We start from the raw sequence: 21,551 nt of genomic DNA, 5'->3' as shown, positions 1-21,551 counted from the left end.
TAAAAATATTAGCGAGATAAATTGTCTTATACTAGTTTTATTAATATTAATATATTAACGAATAATTTAGATTTTTTTTAATTCATTTAATATATTTATTAAATAACATGTAAAATATCTAAATATTAATATTAAAAGTACATTGTTTAATAAGAATTAGTAGATGTTATAATAACATAATTTTGAAAGTACAATGTTGTAATAAGAAAGTCACATCACTATAATACATGTGGACAATGAGGTAGTATGAAAACTTGGTATAATGGGTAAATTTAAATCAAAATGTTACCCAATGCTATAATGGGTAAAATTTTCAAAATACAATGTTCAAATAAAAAATAATTTGAAAGTATATTGTTGTAATAAGAAAAAAGGAAGTACAATGCTATAATAAATAAACTTATAAAAGTAAATTGTTATTTTGTGCATTTTACTCTTTTATTTATTAGGGGTAATAATATTTTCTTTTTTCAATTTATAATACTTGTTATGTTTTTTGTATTTATCAAAATTCATAAGGTAAAATAAAGACTAGAGTAAATTAAATGTTTCGCTGGTTATATGTTTTTAACAATTCTTATATCGGGTTGGGTTCCGGTGAGAAGAAGAGTTAAGATAAGAAGCGTAAGAAAGAATCTCCACCATTGGATGTACACTAGGATGAAATGTACCGAGATGCAACAAACCAGTTTCTCGTATCAACCATGATTCATGGGTGAGTTTGAGATTAAAAGTGATCAAGGTGTTTAGATTCTTTTACACGCTCCTTTGCCTTTTTGTACTTTTTTTTTTTAATTTAACAAATTGTGTCGTTATGGATGCAATTTTGTCAGCGAATTGTGTCCTTAATGCAACCATATGGACTCACTGCGTTGATTTATTTAGGGATCGAACTCATTAAGAAAACTACGACCAGAGGGGTCCAACTCATTAAGATAATGCAACCACATGAATGTAACTCATTAAAAAATCCATCCATAAGAACACGCTTCATTGATTTTTCTAAAAAATGGACAAAGACTGTTAAAAGCACCTAACCAAAAGGATGAAAGATGTAATTTACTCCAAAAACCAAAACCATCATCTAACATCTCAACAAAAATGAGGTGCACTGAGATGCACCAGGTCAATTCACTTCTAAAACATAATTCATAGGTGAATATGGTATAAAAAGTGATTAAGGGCTCAGATTTTTTCTTATACTTCTTACGGGATCTTAAGTCCACTTTGATATACATTTACATATCTTCATCTACCTATGTTTATTATTATAAACGAAAGATACACATTAAAATGATTAAATGCATGTCAAAGTTTGTAAAAAATTGACTAAAAGTGAAAATAAAAGTGTATAAAGGCAGTTAAAGATAACTAGAAGAGTACTCATGCAAAGCAGCGAGATAAATCTTCATTTTAATGTTTAGTTTTAATTATTTGTCTCTATCGATATAATACGATTTTATGTGGTTTTAAGAAAACGATAATGTTTTTATTTTTGAATGAAATATAATTTTTTTTAAAAATAAATCAAAATTAGTATCGAATTAACTATTTAATAGTTCTAGTTTTTTTTGCGTAACTTATTTGATTCAATTTTTATTATAATTTAATTTAAATTTAATAACAAAGTAATTTAATTTTGTTTTAATAATATATTTTTTATAAAAATAATAATTAAACATTCTGTTAGAACTCAATAATTATTTTAGTTGTATTTTAGATATACTATATATTTAAAATAGATGTTTATCTTGTATTTGATTATGTTTATTTGTAGTTAGTTACACGAATTTAAAATTGAGGCTTTAATAAGTTGTACTTATGCAAAACTACTTGTAATCTTGAATTTTAAGTAATATGTATCAATAAACAATACTTCATACATAAAATCTGGTTTTTAAGATTTTTTGTCAAATGTTTTATAATATACTAGAAGGGTACTTGCACAATGCAGCGAGATACATCTTGATTTTAATATTTCGTTTTATATTTTGGCTCTATTGATATTATAATGCGATTTTATATGGTTTTGAGAAAAGGAAAATGTTTTTTTTGAATGAAATATAAATTTGAAAATATCATAAAATTTTGAAAAAAAATATATTAATATAAAATTAACTATTTAAAAATTCATTTTTTGTAATTTAATTTTTTATTATAATTTAATTAAAGTTTAATGACGAACTAATTTATTTTTGAGTTAATAAAAGAATTTTTTATAAGATAATAATTAAGTATTTTGTTAGACTTAATGATTGATTATCTTATTATATTTTAGTTTTTTAATATTTAAAATAATATTTATCATATATTTGATTATGTTTATAGCTTATGTTCTATCACTTGATGAATCTTGAACGGGGTAAGTGTGCTTATGTCTAAATACTTAAAAATGTTATCACAATTCCCCCTGCAATACAATCCAAGTTTTTTTTAAATAGCTATAAAAGACGGTTACAAAATACATATAAAGTAAATCACACTTTTGGTCCCTGTAGTTCTCACAAAATAACACTTGAAGTCCCTACGATAAAATAATTACAGATTTGACCCCTCATGGTTTGCATTTTACAATGAAAATCACATAAACACAAGTTCAATAACAAAAACCATGATACATTTCCAAACCAAAAAATGATCACATTAATACCTTTTCATATCTAAATCCAATGAACACAAACTCATCATCTTCAGAAAAATATATACCATCAAAACACAAGTATTCTCAGCTCATTCTTGAGCTTTTTTAAGGTTCCATGTTACCATAAATCCGCCACTGTTTTTTTCTACGTATATGCACACGACACGACACGACAAAATCATATAACGATAAAAACCAAAAACACCCGATGGGAAAAAAATGAAGCTTTCCGATTAATCAGAATGAGAAGAGGAAAGTAACCGGTGGAAGAATACACAAAAAGACGTACTAAAAAACCCCGAAAAACCTACAAAATATTAGGAACTTGGGAATCCAACCTGTGTTGCAATTCTTTAACCTTCAATTGAAGCTCAGATTTCTGTTCTTTGTAATTCTGAAGCAAATAATCCTTCCCTTCTATCAATTCTTTCAACTCCCCTACTTCCCTTTTCAATATATCCATCCTATCCACCGACTCCATGCTGCTATCGACCTCTAGATACCCGTTTGCAAATCCGTGCGGTTTTTCAGGGCCAGGTTGTGCTACACAAAGATCGGCGATTGCCTTTCTTAGCCTCTGAATCTCCCTCTCGGAATCAAAGAGCTCTCGGTTTGAAGCCTCAAGCTGCGATTGCAGATGGGCAGAATGGGAAAGTTGAGAACTTAAAGAGTTCTGTAGTTCTGCAATCTGATCTTGCATTTCAAGTATCATGTCGTCTCTTCTCTTTAACTGTTGTCGAAGCTTCTGGATTACTTCTCGTTTGCTGAAAATATCGGAGCCGGATTCCGAGACGCATGGGGAGTCGGAGCTGTTTGAGTGGTGGAACGGTTTCTGGGGTAGCTCCAATCTGTCGGGTGAGGACGCCCACATCACGCCGTTTTCTTTGTTGTATACGGGAGCCGAAACGGTCACCAAAGGGAGCACCATCTCGGGACCGGTCTGCAACTGGCCGTTGCGTTGTGGCTTGGTCTCGGCCTCACCTTCAGTTCCTGTTTAAAAAGTTAAAAAGAGACGATGATACCACTATAAGGTCGGCCATAATATATCATACACCCAAAATACCATATACATTTCATTATCCCAAAAAGACAAAAATCACATTATGAAACATCTACTACATCAAGTGCTAAAGAATCCAACTTATTTGAGAACTCTTTGACTAGGGGAAAAGGTCAAAACAACCCAACTATTTCATTTATTATTCATAATGATTTTTAACCCAGAATAATCATGAATATCATGTATTTTCATCATTAATATCATGCATTTCATTAAGAACAATTTCCATCATGAATATATACTACGACATTTCATTATGAATAAGGCATGAATAGTTGGTTCCTAGGTTCTCAAAATATTTACAGTTCTCATTTTAACCCACTGCTAGTTGAGGTGCTAAACAAGAAAAAAGCCGGGTCTTAATTATAATGAATGAATCTACAGTAGATCTCGCCGAGTCATTGACAAGGCAATCAGAGATCCCACCTCAGAAAAACTTTGCTGAATGATCAAGTGAATAAGATAAATATTTCCCACCCATCACATTTAAAGAAGTTCTTGGATGGAGAAAAGACCATTGAGAAGATCTTATACATTTCCAATTTGACTCAAGAAAATCATCAGATTTCGAACCAAATTAAAGCTCCTTCAGCTTGTAGAGAAGAAAAGGAAGCTTAAAAAGGTCCAGCTGCAAGAGCAGTGGAAAGAAATTTAGGTAGAACCAACATTGGTAGAAAGACCAACGTAAGTGGCAGTCCAACAATCTTATCCCTTTGGGTTCAAGTGGCTAACCACCCAAAAAAGTTTGTCCAGACACAAACAAAGGCTCGTCGTTAAGAGGATCTGGACACAACTTCTGGCAAGAATCTTTACAAACCAAGCATTGACAAGGTTAACAAGTGTTTAAGGACAAAATGTCAAAACACTTCTTCAGAAATGAGTGTTCCTGAAGGCCATTGGTATGGAGGAAAGACGATGGAGGATGAAATAAGCTCTATGAGAAAAGACAAAAAGATCATCATGAACCGACAATTATAAGTTGGAAGGTTCAAGCAATTCCAGGAATCGGATAGCAAAGGCTAGGGGCAACAGGGCAGCTGAGGACTGGCATGAAGCCTGAACTAAAAAAGTGGTGATTGTTGGCCTTCTCAGAGATATCACTAGGTTTTCACATGGACCAAATGATTTGCCAGGCCCACAACAGGCATCGATCAGAATCAAAGGCCACCGGAAGATAAAAGATCATACCAACAGTCAAGTGGAAGGTCGTTGATACTTCAAGAAACTGTTCAAGAGCAAGTTCATCAAAGAATTTAACTACCGCAAATGGAACTTAACTGTTGTCATGGTCACAAATCCAAATGACAAGTAGAGGATGATGCCATCCTGCAAAGACTATGATCCACTCTTTGTCATAGACTATAGATCAACTGTAATAATACAAAACCAAGGGTCTGTTCACCAAGTGCTTATCTGGTAAGCGCTTAACAGAAAAGATTACCACTTACCACCCCTACTCACCTTGTTGGGTGACATTCTCAGCCATCAAAATAGATTGTTGGTAAGTGCGTTTTACCTGGTAATCGCTTATTGGGTAAGAGTTTTTTCCCTCACTTACTGGTAAGATCTTGGTCCTTGTTACGCTCTTACCGGGTAAGATTCTCTGTACTTGTCATGTACACTAGTCAAGGTAAGTGACACCCAGTAAGCGCTTACCGAGTAAGCGTTTAGCAAACGGCCCCTAAGTACTCAAATTTAACTTTCATGGATGTCTTCTTCCAGTCATAGTTAGAACTAGATATTGTTAAAATACCATAACCTATAACGAAACCTATCTGCACATTGTAAATCCCATTTGTGTTGAAGAACAAGGACAACCAATTATAGGATGACAAATTGGGTGACAGCTAGTTTTAAGATGAGTATAGAATTGCCATGCAGATCATGAGAATCAAGAACATGTGGGATGCTGACTACTTAGAGGACATGAGTGAATGCTTCCACGAAAATCAAATGAGATTAAGACCATCAAATTCACCATAAGGATAAAAGCAGAAAAACTCCATCAACACATGGAGAGCAAGAAATGACGTAAGAAGGTTACATAAATATTAGATATGGCTTAATTTTGTGCCCTAAAAGAAATTTAAGGGTTGGCATGAAAACATGGTGCCTTACAATCCACCAATGCTTGTGGCTGATGCAAAATATGGTGGCTTAGAAGAACACCAATGCTTGCAAACTGGTCCAAGTGTGGAATACACATATGGTGCAGCCAGTTTTTAAATCAAAAAAATTATTTAGGTACAGCTTAGCCTTATTAAACGAGTCGCTCGTGTGCGAATTGGATGCGAATTTGTAGGGTTCTGTTCGTTTTTTCAATTTCTTGTTATAAGGATTCAGACTTCCAGGCCACAAATGGAACGCTTCAAATACTTAAAAATCATAGATGTAAGGTTAAAAAAGCTTCAAATATTTACATTATGACCTATGTTGTTAATTGCGGCGCTATTGCAGCGGTGCAATAGCGGATTGTGGACTAAGGTAAAATTGCGGGGGTTAAATTGTGGTGAAAATTGTGTTTCCGATATTAGCGCAATTGACCGACATTCGAGCGATATTTAAGGTGAAATTGCGGACCTATATTCTGATATTTTAGCTTGGGCCTCTTTAGAACCATGTTGACTCGGATGCTGAACCCATTGCTTGCGGTTAGCTCGTTTATGAACACTTTTCCTATTTTGTTTTGTGAAACTTGTTTAAGTTGATGTTCTAATGTTGAAACTATATTTTTACTTAATGCATATGGTATGTTTATGTATGCGTGTGTATATATATATATATATATATATATATATATATATATAATTCTAAGAAATATTATATGAACAACTATTTTTGGACCGCTATAACTGCTATTTCAAATATCGGTCCTGACTGCAATTTTGTATTTTCACCGCTATAACAGCATAGATTATGACTACACATAAAACCTTCACAGCTTGGTTTCTACTTCTTCCCATCCCACTCTTTATTTTCTTCTTCGTGTGTATTTGTCTCCTCTACTTGCTTATGTTGCATATCTGCACTGATTGTTGCTTATTGTGCAGTTGGTCTCAATATCTTTAGGGTATTTATTTATGTCTTCTTAGGATGAGACAAGTTAATAGAGTTTGATCAACGACTTTTTGATGTATTGCTTTGGTATGGGTTTAGATGTTTCAACGACATTTCTTTGTTAAGTTATTTGCCAATTTAATTTAAAGAATATCTACATGTACATTCACGTGTGTGCACAAGCCCACAACAGAATTGTAGTTAAAACACCAAATCCAAACACCCATGTGTGTGCTTCTTATATAAGCAGCAAATATTTACTTCTTTATATATACAGGTAAGACAATAAATAAGAACCAAAGATTGCAATCTGTCAGGTCTTACATCAAAACAAAAACTAGAATCAAGCATTGCAACTTAAATGGACCTACAAAATTCATACCAGACATGCAATTGAAGCAGCCGTCATCCTGTTCAAAACAACACAAGTTTGAATGTGAACGACAATTTCCTGACCTCTTTCTGACTCTGAGTTTCCCATTCTCTGCATTTTTTAACAACTTCAGAAAGTCAAAAACAGTACAAGGTGAAGACCAAAGGCAAGCCATTTGACAGCTTATAATACCTTTTAAACTACCATTGGTGTTTTCTGGTTGCTTCAAGTCCAGGATCTGTTTGAGCCTGTAACCAAGACGAACAGACAGTGTACTTAACAAAGCACCACCGGCTATGAGAATCCAGTTTGGCCCTTGACCCTGAAACTTCTTTGACCTCTGTGCACCCAACATCTCATTGGTATTCGGTTTCATCTTTATGTGCTACTGACGTAAAGCATGAAAAGTTCTTATTCATCCAAGATTAAACCTGCATTGATGTTGCATCATGATGTCAGTACCATCAATATCAAAAGTACATTATGTCAAGTGTATCAACAGAATAACTAATGGTGATGGAGGGAACTAAAGTCATGCATATAAAAGTTAACTAGAATTGAAGCATGAATATAAGATGGACTTTCAAGAACATATCAAATGAAAGGAACAGAATAGAATATTAATCCACTTCTATAGCCATAAAAGAGAAACAGACTGGAACTTGCCATTGGCGTGATTCAATCAGATACGATATAGAATCCACTACAGGGTTTCTGCCTTTTCATAACCAGAAACACATTTTACCCAGATTGCAACTGTTGGCAAACCAATATGAGAGGATTAGCGGAGAGGACATACAAATGGCAATACTACAATTGGCAAAAATCAAACCAAGGGTAAAATGTATGCAAACCGGACCTTACCCCAAAGAGTAAGGTGGCTGTTTCTTTGAAGACCCCCCGCTTGTGAAAAGTGTGACAAAGAGAGAAAGTCGGAAATGATAAAGATTTGAAATTCTGGTTAAGAGAAAGCAATAACATACAACCAGAAGCAGGTAAGAGAAAAACAATGATGGGGTCTTTAGGCCAATTTCCAAAGCTATTTAGGGCTAGATAGATCTCAACAACACTACTTCTTATAATGTTAAAAGTACTTCTTTTGTCTGTATCAATTACATGCTACCTAAATTGCCAAATACCTGACAAAACATTCAGACAGATGATGGACTCAAAAATACAACTTCAACATAGAAGATTAAAAACTTCCCTTCACTTAGGCCACTTCTATCATGCCCTTACACAAAGAATCGCTTGTACCTCGTAACCACTACCAGCTATCATTATATGCATTTAGAATCTAGATGACAGTTGAAAACATTCTACAAACTTTGAGTTCATAAACATTATTTAGCTAATTTCTCATAGAGCAACAAGTGGCATATGTTCATTAGAAAGGTAAAATGTACTAAGCTCATGCTTGTCACAACAAAAAAGATCCCAATGCCAATTAAACCTAAGAATATACCTCAAAATTTACTTTCCATCAAAACGAAATTAAATACAAACCTACATACACCAAAATCTTTGTCTTCTCCATTACAATAAAAATCTAACAACGTACATACGAATCAAACGAATTTGGAGTTGAAACGACAACAGAAAACGATCGCCACAAAAAGGGAAAACATCAAGTACCTGAGTGAGTAAAACAAAAAAACACGTAAGGAGTAGAAAGCACAAGGCCAATTATGAAGCTCAACATACAAAAAAGTGATTAGAAATTAGGGTTTTGTGCGAAACACACACATAGAGATGGAGAGAGAGAGAGAGAGGGACGTAGGTGACGACTTACCTTCAAAAAGCAAAAGTGGAACTATTGACGAGGACAAAAGTGGAGAAAGACAGATAATAAATGCGTGGCAATAAATAGATAAGCTTAATGATTGGAATTAGTCCAAGATTAGAGAAACCCACCTGGTGAACAGAGCCACCGGAAGAATCGAACACCGGAGAAATAATTTAGGTTAATGTTAGGTACGACGACGACCGAGTTCCGGCCGATCGGCGGCAGGTGAAGAAGGTGAGGGAGAAGCGGCGGTGAGGATGTTTTAACCCTATTGGTAAAATTGTTGGAATGCAGAACTACATCGCCTGAAATGATTCTACGTTTATTAATTTTTTTATTTTTTTATTATGTATTTTAATAACAACCATGCGATTTCTATTTTAATATTACTACAAGATTCAATATTTTTATTAAAATAGAAAGAAAAGAAATAAATATTGAATATATTATTATTTTACATAATTTTTTAATATATATTAAAGTTATAGAATATTTTATTAATATAATTATATTAAATTATTTTTAAAATAAAAAAAATTGGTATCTATATTTTTTATATCTATATTATATTATAAAATATTTGACAAAAACTTTTAAAAACAAATTTTTTGTGTGTGAAACATTATTTATTGATGTATATTATTTAAAATTTAAGATCACAAGTAATTGTGCGTAATTATAACTTATTAAAGCTTCATGTTTGAATTCATGTAACCAACTGCAAATAAACATAATCAAACAGAAAATAACATCTCATTTTAAATATAAAAAAATCTAAAATATAATTAAGACAATCATTGACTTCTAATAAAATACTTAATTATTAGTTTTATAGAAAATTATATTATTAAACCAAAAATTAAAAAAAAAATGAGTTAAAGAAATACACAAAAAATCATAAATTTTAAATAGTCAGTTTGGTACTAATATCAATATTTTTTTTCAATTTTTTATGATATCTTCAATTTTATATTTTATTTAAGAATAAATCATCGCTTTCTCAAAACCACATAAAATTGTATTATAACATCGACTGAGACAAAAAGAAATAAAACAAAACATTAAAATCGAAATAAGTTGTATTTTTTTTAAGAATTACATGAAGACTAATAGTTTATAATTGAGTTGTTTTGAAAATTAATATTTTTGCAGAGTTTGAAAAATATGTTCAATTTTTTTCTGTGAATAATCATTTATTATTTTTAAATCATGTATTTCTAGTCTTGTTTTTATAACTTTGTAACAAGTACTTATTATAATATAAAAATCAGATTCTAAAGGGGTGTTTGAGATCGCTTTTAAAAACAACTTATTGACATATTCCGGTGTGGTACCGGTAATAAGCATTTCTGAGTGTTTGGATAAACAGCTTATACCGGTGCCAAACTGGTAATAAGGAGTTTTTAAAAAAGTTTAATCATTTTAACTTATAATAAGTTGATAAATACTTTTGTAAAAAAGTATAAGCTATTTCAAAGCAATCCCAAACACCCCCTAAGTTAAAACCACATAGGAACCCCATGAGAAACCAAAAAAAATGCAACACAAATAAAGTGCATATGCCATTTTCCATGAGAAACCCATTGCATGAAAGAGGAAATTAGAACAAGACAGCAAAAGAGAAGGGAAAAGAAAAGGAAAAATAGAAAGATAAAGAGATATCTATATCTAAACATACTCTCTACATGGTTCAACAAAAGAGCTATGTAGGACACTCTAGCCCTGCTGGGTCCTACACAGCCTACATCAGTATATCTCACTCGAAAGCAGGGTCTGAATGTGAGATATACACAGACCTGTCATCTACCCAAAAAATAGACCTGATGTTTCCGTAAAGATGCCAACTCATGCAAAAGGGTGACCTACAAAGTCTACAACACTACCTGCCCTAGTTAAAACAATATCCTATCTTGGTATACATCCAAAGCTTGTATCACCTTTTCAAGGAATAACTTCCTGTGCAACCTATACCTGCATTACAAACACACATTTCGATAAAATAAATCAACCCAGTATATCTCGCTCAGAAGAAGGGTCTAAGAAATCATTTAGTTCGCCTACATCCATTTCATATGCTGAAACCAATATCAGTTGATAAACCCCGACCGTGTTGCAACCTTCTTGTGTTTACAAGGGTCGGTGGATGGAAAACTTTGTATGCAAGAATTTCCACAAGTGACTAAAACCCATGATTTTTAGATCATAAAGGAGTAACCTTTACGGGTATTTGTCAATAGACAAGAAATTGAGAACAGTGGCACGTACTTGATTGCAGCTTCGCGGGTCCAGCTCATTTCTGGCGAAGAATCTAGAGGGGGGAGGGGGAGCAAAGTCTCGTTTTAGAAATCAATTCAAGGAACTGAAATGATAACGTTGTAGGTGAAGAATCAAATGAAACCAGAGGAAATTAATGAAATTCCTACAAGTAAAGCCTTCTCCACGAAGAGGGAGCACCGTTTAAGGCCAGAATGATTTTCAAAAGAGCTCAAATGGCCGAATCCTGAGCGATGTCGAAGTCTTTATGCATGATTTACAATTCACCTTAGTAGATTTTCTCAGGTTTTTTATTTTTTTCACTTTGGATAACCATGGGTGTCTAGGCCAGCTTGCGTGCACCTCCATCAATCCCATGGGATCCTGAAGATGGCAACCAAGAAAATTCCCAGTGGCCTTAAGGAGACTCGAACCGGCAACCTATAAGGAGGAGCCCCAGGCCTAACCTTTATTTTCCGGTTGAGCCGGCTCTAAGAAGACTCGAACTGGATTTGCTAAGTTTGAATCCTGCGGTTGTGGTTCATCGGGTGAATCACCAAGGGTCAGTGAGGGTGACGGAAATATTAATGCCCTTGGTGTACTCATCTTCAAGCGAGTTTTCTGGTTCTTCAAACAAAATATTAATAAGAAGACAGACAGTCGGTAAAAGAAATGTTACCCAGAATATGCTGGTCTTGCTCAGAAGTGGTGCTATACTCCGCAAGCATTTCTTGACATTCTTCTTGCAGAGCTTTCGCGGATTTGATCTCTAAGCTTGGAACCGGAGGGAGATCCCCTTCTGACCACATTGGCAATGTTCTGGCAGCTGCGATAACTGCTCCATCCACAAAATTATCTCCTTCATTTGCTAATTTGGCTGCCGAGAAAAAAGAAGGAATATTACCCATAGAAAAAGACAACTTGATAGTTACTCCCTCAGTCCCACAATAAGCGTCCACGTTTCTATTTTAGTTTGTCTCATAATAAGTGTCCACTTCAAAAGTAAGTGCCTTCTTTCCTATTTTACCCTTAATTTACGAGATGGGGAAATTCATTATTCTGTCTATTATTAAGGGTAAAATCATCATTTGGTTAATCAAAAAGTGTAATAATTACACATTTCTTAAAATATGCCTTTTTCATTGTGGACGGAGAGAATACTAATTGTTACTCCATCAGTTCCAAAAAGAAGGGGTAAACTTGGAGTTTTGAGATCAAACATACTATTTCAACCTTCAGAGTTGATCGGGGGTTAAATTTTCAAGAATAAAAAATTGGATTTGAACATTAGTATAGTTGACATCAAGAGCCCAAGTGTATTATCCAAAATGCGGAAAGGGTTGTTTACTTACAGCTTAATGAGCTCGATGGTGTGGGCAGCTTATTCTCTCAGCCAAATAGGAATGTTTCTTTTGGCTTAATCGTTAACCCATTAAGACAAAATGGCTACATGGAAGAAGCCAGGACCCCTCACTTGTCCTCGTTAAGCCACCTCAAACAAATTAATACCAAAAATGCCCCAGTATTAATCCAAATCTCTCTCTTTGCCTCCCTCAAACCCATCAGTCTCCCGTCCCTTAGACACACAAATTATCCGGACAAACAACTTAACCCATACAAGGCTTAACAGAAAAAAAGTAAACAGCCACAAAATTCTACATATGAACAGAAGTTAGTTAAATCATACCATTATGGTAATATTCTTTGGGGGAGCCACATATGTTGAAGGCTGACAAGAAGGAATCCAAATGGATCTTTGCATTTCCAGAAAATGGAATGACATCCCAAGGATTCTGCAAGTATTAAAACAAAAAAATTGGAATGTTGAGAATCAATTGTCATAAGCTCAAAGTTGAAATGGCAAATAGGAGGGGTATACAGTGGAATTATACTCGATTCCTTTCTTCAGCTCCAATAAAGAATCCATTTGACACAAAAAAGATACAGCATTTTAGAAAAATTAGGATCCACTTCTTTAGATTATTACATTTTGTGGATTCCATTCCCCAACATGAGGATAGCCTTGCCTCTATCCAAACGGGGACCACAGAATCTAGATGACAAATGAGATCCCAAATTGGTTGGGGAGGGGAGCATAGGTTGTCTTATAAGGGATTGGATATCTCCTCTATCGGACGTGTTTTAAAACCGTGAGGCCAGGTGTAAATAAAGCGGACAATATCTGGTACAATTGACCTAGATGTTACATATGATATCAGAGCCGGAACCGGACTGACGTGCCAGCGAGACGTGGGATCCGGGGGGGTGGATCGTGAGATCCAACAGATTTGGGGACAGGAACAAAGGTTGACTTACAAGGGACTGGATACCTCCTAACCGTGAGTCCAGGTGTGGATAAAGCGGGCAATATCTTGTACGGTTGGGCTCCTGGCAAGCAAGTGCTAAGCGGATCCATCTAAGTGAAAGAAGGGCTAGAAGAGCATCCATAGGAAGAAGAGGACGGAAGAGTAGTGCACCTGTGCCTGGGAAATCGGCTAAATAAATGGGACTAGTTTCGCAGGAGATTCTAGGGAACTTACCGCAGGTGTCGAAAAGCCATATCTTTGCATAAGCATATTGTTCCTCATACCATTCGTGTAATTAACGGTCATCTGAAAAGACAATGACAAAGATGAGCAAGATCCATTAAAATGCATTGTTTAAGAGAAGCAAGATGCAATGCAGAAGAACTTCTTTGGAATGTACTACCTAAAGAGAACATTGAATATACTTGAAATACTATTTTTTTTATGTAGTAACCATGTTCTATGAGATTCATAAAACGAGGGAAATGCGCAAAACACACAAACCCTGTAGTCCAATACTTGTATGCAGTAGAAGACAACGGGTTTCTCGTTCAAGAGATGAAACAGAGGCCTCACGTAAGACGATATGAATTAGACATCTTCTAAGCAAACTAAGATTTTCTCTAAAGAAACCGATATGACTATATTATCATTCACATTAGAAACAATCAGGTCTTCCATGATCAAACAGAATATAGAGGTTGGCTGACTGAAATCTTGCCACAACTTGAGGAGTGTTAGATGCATTATTTGGTGTTGGTTTATAGCATACAGGCCCATGACTCAATTGAGTCCTAAATATACACGGGTTCTTCCCTTGAGAAATAAAATGTGATATTCATACTTAAATCCCCTAATCGTAGATTTCCATGCCAAAGAGGTTGTTGAGTAACAATAATAATGAATTTTTACCTCCTCCCCCTTTTTAACCCTTCGTCCAGCAATTGTCATCACCACAAACATGCGGTCCTTGAAACGCCAATGGAAAAAGCAATTTGGCTGACTAGAATGGCTCAGCATATCTGCAAAATAGGACCACATATATTCCATGAGTACACAAACAAAATGGCCAAAAGCTGGTATCCAAGTAATATTGACGAGGATATGTGTTCAGTTAAGGAATGATCCTGACTCGAGGGAATAAGGATATAAAATAAGTAATTTGAATGAGAGCTATCTGGTCTTCGCTGTTTGGTCCCCTGTATGTATAGCTCTCGCACAACAAAAAGCATCTCTTTTTCAATTATATTTTTTGATTGCACCATACCATTCTAGAAACTCACTTGGACCCACTGATCTAAAACATTTCAAATGATAAAAACACCAAGTTTGAAAAAGGTATTTCCTAGCCAATTAGAGGATAACTTCTACGAATTGGCATGAGGAAAACTTCAGGAAAGGGAAAAGTTGGTGATATGTGAGGTATGTCATGCCAAAGAGAAAAAGCAACACTTCTCTATAAATCTTAACCGAAGTCCCAACCGATGGCTGATATGGGGAACTATTTCTATCAACTTTCATGACGATTGCTGTATGTAACAGAAGGCCATTACTATAGCCATAAATAAGCTACATATATATAAACACGCACATATATAGGGGCAGGTTCATTTAGGAACCTTAAATGTTTTAAGAACCGAGGAACCACCTATTTTGTGAATATTATAAGGAATATTCTGTCACAACATTCATCTTGAATATTTTATCACGTCATTTTATCATGAACACTCACAAAAAGGGTGGTTCTTGGATCCCAAAAATATTTTAAGGTTCCTAAATGAACCTCCCTCTTATATTAATTATACGTATGTATATATCTATACTATATTATAAAGCATTTGATGAAAACTCTTAAAACAATTTTTTTATGCATTAAGTACTGTTTATTGATGCATATTACTTAAAATTCAATAGTACAAGTAAATTGTGCGTAAGTACAACTTATTAAAACTTTATTTTTGAATTCGTGTAACTAACTGTAGATAAACATAATCAAATACAAGATAAACATCTCATTTTAAATATAAAAAATTAAAATATAATTAGGATAATCATTGAGTTTTACAAAATACTTAATTATCATCCTTACAAAAATTATATTATTGAACAAAAATAAATTACTTTGTTATTAAATCTAAATTAAATTTATAATAAAAATTGAATTAAAGAAATTACACAGAAACTGAGAACTTTTAAATAGTTAATTTAATACTAATATTGATACATTTTTTTTTCAAATTTATATTTCGTTCAAAAATAAAAAAATTATCGTTTTTAAAACCACGTAAAACCGTATCATATCGACAGAGAAAATGAATAAAATGAAAAATTAAAATCTAGATATATCTCGCTGTATTGCGCGAGTAGCCGAGTACCCTTCTATATATATATATATATATATATATATATATATATATATATATATATATATATATATATATAATATGTGTGTATACATAAGCATGCTGAACATTCATCTTGGACAAAGAGCTAACACTAAATACTGATTTCCTATACTAACAACTTGTCCCAACCAGTGGAGAAAGTCAAGTAGCTTTTATGTGTAAAGATAAACTAATTGGATCCAAAAGATATGATGATGAGAAATAGTCATAAGATTACACACAGCTAAGTCGATGCTATATGATTGCTAATGAAACTCTGCCATTACGGCATTTTCTTCAGGTGAACATAATAAAATACATCTCTCACAATTTTAGAGTTCGTGAGTTTGTACAAATTTCATCACTGTCTAGATTGATTAACATTGCGCCATCAAAAAATAAAATGTTTGCACATACTGCATCCCACAGGTTAATTTGAGCCAACAAATCATAAAAACCCTCTTCCATTCTGGAATTTTCTTCAAGAATGGATCATAAAAATACATCCCTCACAATTGTTAATCTTAAGTTCACGAGTTTGCACAAATTTCCTCATTTGCCAAATCGATCAACTTTGAGCCGCCATTAAAACATAAAAAATCTTGCACATGGTTATTTTCAAGAAGCAAACAAAATAAAGTTACCTTCAACTCTCTTATAACACCACCTAAAGGCACATGCTATTTAATAGAGGGAGGGGGGAATGAAAACCCTATTTAGTTTAGGCACGCACTATTTGTTGTAATTGATACACTAAAGATGAAGAGAATTGAAAATGTAGAAGAGCAGAAGTGAAAAAGAAAGCCTATATGATCAATCTTCTTTAAGCCATGCCAAGATACCAAGGAAATATAAGTGAAAAATATTACCCGCATAAGGAGCAAGCATATTTGCATGCTGAACTAATGAACCGACTCTTATTTTAAAGCCAATCTGTCTAGACTGTGCCATACTAAGTGCCCACATAAATCTCTCTGGCTCTCGAGCAAGCCGCTTTACTTTCAGAGGCATAGCAGAGTGCTGAGAATATATACATATGAAAATAGCCGCTACTGTTAGAAAGAAAAACCAAGAAATACGATGAAAATTTTTAGGGCAAAATGCGCGAAATAGCAACCTACTTTTACAAATTTCCTTATGATAGCATTTACTTTTAGTTTTTCTTATTACAACAATGTACTTTCAAAATATTTTTTATCAAGGCATCGTACTTTAAATTTTTTACTCGTTATAGCATTGAGTAACCTTTTAAATTAAATGTACCCATTATACCAGGTTTCTTTGCCACCTCATCGTCCATGTAGGCTGTCCACATGTACAATAGTGCTTACGTGACATTTCTTATTATAGCATTGTACTTTCAAAATTACTTTGTTATAACATCACCAATTTATATTATAGCGTTGTACTTTTAATATTTTTCTCATTTAAACATTGTAAATTTAATCAAATATGTTTACTAAAAATTATAATATCAGAATTTAAACATGTTTACGAAAAATCACTATTTCACGAATAAAAATATTCATAAAAATTATGAAATTAGAATTTAAACATGTGTACTATTCAATTATCACTTTTTTATGAATATTTTTATCCGTGAAATAGTGATCCTTTGTAAACATGTTTAATTTCTGATATTATAATTTTTAATAAACATATTTGATTAAATTTACAAAGTTTAAATGATAAAAATATTAAAATTAAAAGTACAATGTTGTAATAGAAATTGGTGATGCTATAATAAAGTAATTTTGAAAGTACAATGCTATGATAAGAAATGTCATGTCAGCACTATCGTACATGTGGACAACCTACGTGGATGATGAGGTGGCAAAGAAACCTGGTATAATGGGTAAATTTACTTTAAAAGGTTACCCAATGCTATAACGAGTAAATTTTTGAAAGAACGATGCCCTAATAAAAAATATTTTGAAAGTGCATTGTTGTAATAAAAAAAACTGGAAGTACAATGCTATAATAAGAAAATTTGTAGAGGTAGGTTGCTATTTCGCGCATTTTGCCCAAATATTTGTAGTGATATCAACTAACAGACTGCCAAATTACCCAATTCTTTTCCCAAAATTCTAACCCGCGTGCTTTCTCTTTTCTCATGATTGAAGCAAGATTCTCATCCTGTAGCTCGTTGAGGTCATCCTGCAGCATGTCAAAAGAACGATTTCAGAAGCCTGATATGAAACATATGCTGTTTATAAGTTACAACATTACACAATTCTAAATGATTAGAGTTCAAAATGTGATCAATTGAATGGGAAATATTAAGTACATGGGCTTGTCAACTAACATTATATGGTCTGCTGATACACATTGGTCATGGTACATTTCTGTTCTTACATTTTCAAAATCAATTTGATGCGATGCACCAAAGAGTTGATTACTTGACTGTAACATATTCTATACTGAAAGCATTCTACACATATACAAACCTCTGTAGCTAGAAGCAAGCTAGTGCATTCCTCAGCACTAGGTAAAAAATCATAATAGAGTTGCCAGAAATTCTTCTCACATTCAAATGCATATAAAAGAAGACACGTCATTCTGAGGTCCCAATCTTTCTGTCAAAGAAATCAAATCACCAAGTGAGAAAAGATCATAGAATAGAAGAAAGAAGTTTATATATTAGCACCAACCAGCTTAGTCGCTTATCTGGACTGAATCAAGTTCAAACAATTTGAACAAACCGCAGGCAGAAATTTACTTATCATTGGCAAAAACTTCAACACGAGAAAAAAGAAAACGGGAAAGATATAGAAACAGGGTGGCTACCTCTGGATCTGTTGAGTTGATAATGTCGAATATTGGATGCCCAATAGGTATGATGTCTGGAAAAAACATCCATGGAGTTTTTTGGCTTATAGTTAACATCAACTCCAATGGGATCTCCATGACCACCTGAGAGATCAAGCAGAAAACAAAATTACTCTAACATTGTTCTTTTAGGATGCGTTGGTAAAATGGATAGGAATGGCGAGTGTGAGGTAGGCTGGTGAAAGAATTGTGGAAGCATTGGAAGATTTAATTTGACATGGGTAGTTAGTAATTTATCAATCTTGTCCCATGTCCCTGATTTTTGTTCCACCTATTTTGATGGGACAAACATTCAGGGCCTGTTTGTTAGCAGCTTGATAAGCTTAATGGGACTCACAACTTATTCGATCAACTATACATGACTGTTTGGTAGTAGCTTATTAATATAGAAAGCGACTTATTCAATAAGCTTCTAGGGAGGAGTTTTTTTACAGAAAGCCAAGTTTTTCTTGAACTTACTCTTCCCAATTAAAAAAAATGTTCCTTCCATCTATGAAAAAACCCTCCCAAACAAAGACCTTCCCAATCTATACAGTGTAATCCACACGACAACTTTATACATACAGGACTTAATGGAAAACCAACCAAACAGCCCCTCAGTCCCATTCTGTCCCAGTATAATGTCGCACCAAACATGAGACAACCTGCTGCGGCCTTTTCTAATGCCACTGGGATTTTGTTAGGGGGAAGCTCACAACAAGTTATTGTTCTGCCTTGTCCCACATACATAATCAATAAACAAATTGGGATAAAGCAAACAACTAATATACAAAAGAACCACTGTCATTTAGATCATGGTGAGTTATTATGAGTTGCATGAGCACAAAAGTAAATGCAAGATGACTCACCTTGGCACGACGAGTAGGCTCAATATCTCTCGAAGCATAGACTCCCATCCCATTTGGGCCTTCCCTGAATTCCACCCCATAGGTTCTCACATCTCTAAGAAATCCCATTTTTATAAATTCAGGGTCTACTAGCTCGAACTGTTTGAAAAAATACATAATTTGATCAATATAAAGAGCAGAATTCCAATTTCTGCAGAAAGAAATGTGCATGATTCAATAGATTAAGATCACTAAATTACTAATTATCTCATTAGAACCACGGATAACAAATGAATACATAAAAATCTAGAGTTCCTATCAAATTTCCAAGATGAAAACCGATGGCATAAGACTGTTTAGTTTGAAACAAAGTGAACACAGCTCAAATGTAGATAAAATCCATTCTTGTTACCTTGGAAGCAAGCGTGTCTTCTTGTGGAGACTCGGTTTGAAATAGAGGAAAACCAGTAGAAGAAAGAGTAGTCTCGATAGTATCAAACGATGCTCTCGCTTTAATGCCACCGATTCTCTTACTACTGGTACATTTCTGCATCAAATTGGGTTTGGATATCGTCAATCCATTCTTCAAATTCTTCCCTAACTGCTTCAATTCCAACAAAATGAAGAAAAATTCCTATTTCACTGACGATTACACACACATGAACACGCAAAGAGAAAGAGAGTTCACCTGATTGTTGTAGATGAGGCAATTAATGGATTGCTGAAGAAGAATCGAGGAAACCATTGCTTTTTTATGATGCAAATTATGTAATGACTTCAAGTTTCAGTGATGAATCTTCTTAGACTTCATTTTTGGTTCGAATTACTTGGTGTTTGATGGGTTATACACCAGTGTTGAAAAAAGCAAGAACTGTTTGAAGGCTAACGCAGCAAGGCGTTATCCTTAGAATCAAATATTGTGGAAATATCATCTAGACCCCCAAAGTATGAGAAAATTCTTTATGTGACCTATTAGTTTGAAAAATTACTATTTTAGTCCTTAAAGTTGACGATATGATGGGTTCTTTGTAGGATACCAATTTCCGTCTAAAACCCGTCTATTTGGTCCGAGAGGGATTCAATCGAACCTTTAAAACTTTATGGTTATGAGTTCAAGATCAATACTAATAGAAATTATGTATACTGAGAGGGAGGATAATCAGAGAAGTTCATCGATTTGCAAGAAGACAAAAATTTCTAATATTACACGTTATTACATGTGATACGGGCACGTAATCATATATGATACAGCATAACTAAAAGGGACGCGGAAGACTTGGTGTACACGACCAAAGTCCTTCCACTATATGTCTCTCAACGCAACATGTGTTGTATCATATATGATTATGTGTTTGTATCACATGTAATCATGTGTGATCTTGGAACTTTTGTCTACTTGCAAATTGACTGTCTTCTCGTATAGGAACTACCAAACACTTACAAACCATACAAATCAATCTCAATTGTTTGTGTTTATATCAAATTAATGTCAAGGATGTGGATTAAGGGGGTGTTTGGAATTGCTTATTTGAAACAGCTAATACTTTTTTACAGAAGTCCTTATCAACTTATTATAAGTTAGAAATGTTTAACTTTTTTAAAAACTTTTTATTACCGGTTTGGCACCAGTATAAGCTGTTTATTCAAATACTCAAAAATGCTTATTACCGGTGTCACACTGAAATAAGTTAATAGGTTGTTTTTATAAGCAATCCCAAACACCCCCCCTAAATCGGCTCTAAAATTAACTCTCAACCTTATATACAACTGATTTTCTAATCATCTAAAAATTTCAACATACAGAAAGTCAAAGGCCAAGATCAGTCTATACGATGTATAACACCTACATGATTTGTATTGGAAATGTCCTATATATATATATGTAATTTTTCGTTAGTTAGACCTATTAATTTACTTTTTAAATGGACTAGATTGTACCTTTCCCCACTGGACCAAGCCAGATTGTTAGTCTGGGGCAGTATTTATCTTGCCAGATCTGCATTAGTCTGAACTTTTTCTCGAAAAGTGTTGACCA

The 21,551-nt window shown here is 33.9% G+C and overlaps 2 protein-coding genes across 8 annotated transcripts; both read right to left on the bottom strand.

Annotated features, from left to right (window-relative positions):
* Positions 1–2,852: 2,852 nt before the first annotated feature.
* LOC112526886 lies at positions 2,853–9,169 on the bottom strand. Of its 6 annotated transcripts, XM_025137317.1 has the most exons (6): positions 9,046–9,169; positions 7,991–8,034; positions 7,798–7,887; positions 7,324–7,562; positions 7,141–7,242; positions 2,853–3,631 (listed from the first exon to the last, which is right to left on the bottom strand). In XM_025137317.1, the coding sequence occupies exons 4-6, from the start codon at positions 7,505–7,507 to the stop codon at positions 2,949–2,951; spliced, it is 969 nt and encodes a 322-aa protein (XP_024993085.1). In that variant the 5' UTR covers positions 7,508–7,562; positions 7,798–7,887; positions 7,991–8,034; positions 9,046–9,169; the 3' UTR covers positions 2,853–2,948. The 6 variants fall into 6 exon arrangements, with proteins under 6 accessions (XP_024993085.1, XP_024993083.1, XP_024993086.1 ...); XM_025137315.1 differs by having other exon boundaries at positions 7,798–8,766; XM_025137318.1 differs by lacking the exon at positions 7,991–8,034.
* A 1,396-nt stretch (positions 9,170–10,565) lies between these two features.
* Positions 10,566–20,393, bottom strand: LOC112526994 (protein PLASTID TRANSCRIPTIONALLY ACTIVE 14). 2 transcript variants are annotated; one of them, XM_025137458.1, is made up of 13 exons: positions 20,205–20,393; positions 19,929–20,117; positions 19,538–19,675; positions 18,648–18,773; positions 18,308–18,436; positions 17,928–18,017; positions 16,730–16,880; positions 14,389–14,498; positions 13,711–13,782; positions 12,858–12,963; positions 11,850–12,047; positions 11,183–11,225; positions 10,566–10,888 (listed from the first exon to the last, which is right to left on the bottom strand). In XM_025137458.1, exons 1-13 carry the CDS (start codon positions 20,259–20,261, stop codon positions 10,810–10,812), a joined length of 1,488 nt encoding a protein of 495 aa, XP_024993226.1. In that variant the 5' UTR covers positions 20,262–20,393; the 3' UTR covers positions 10,566–10,809. The 2 variants fall into 2 exon arrangements, with proteins under 2 accessions (XP_024993226.1, XP_024993227.1); XM_025137459.1 differs by having other exon boundaries at positions 19,929–20,063; positions 20,205–20,392.
* Between the last annotated feature and the right edge of the window lie 1,158 nt (positions 20,394–21,551).

Source organism: Cynara cardunculus (assembly GCF_001531365.2).
Source record: "Cynara cardunculus var. scolymus isolate 2C chromosome LG 14, CcrdV1, whole genome shotgun sequence".
In the NCBI taxonomy this organism is placed as follows: domain Eukaryota; kingdom Viridiplantae; phylum Streptophyta; class Magnoliopsida; order Asterales; family Asteraceae; genus Cynara; species Cynara cardunculus.
This window is presented reverse-complemented; position numbering and strand designations above follow the sequence as displayed.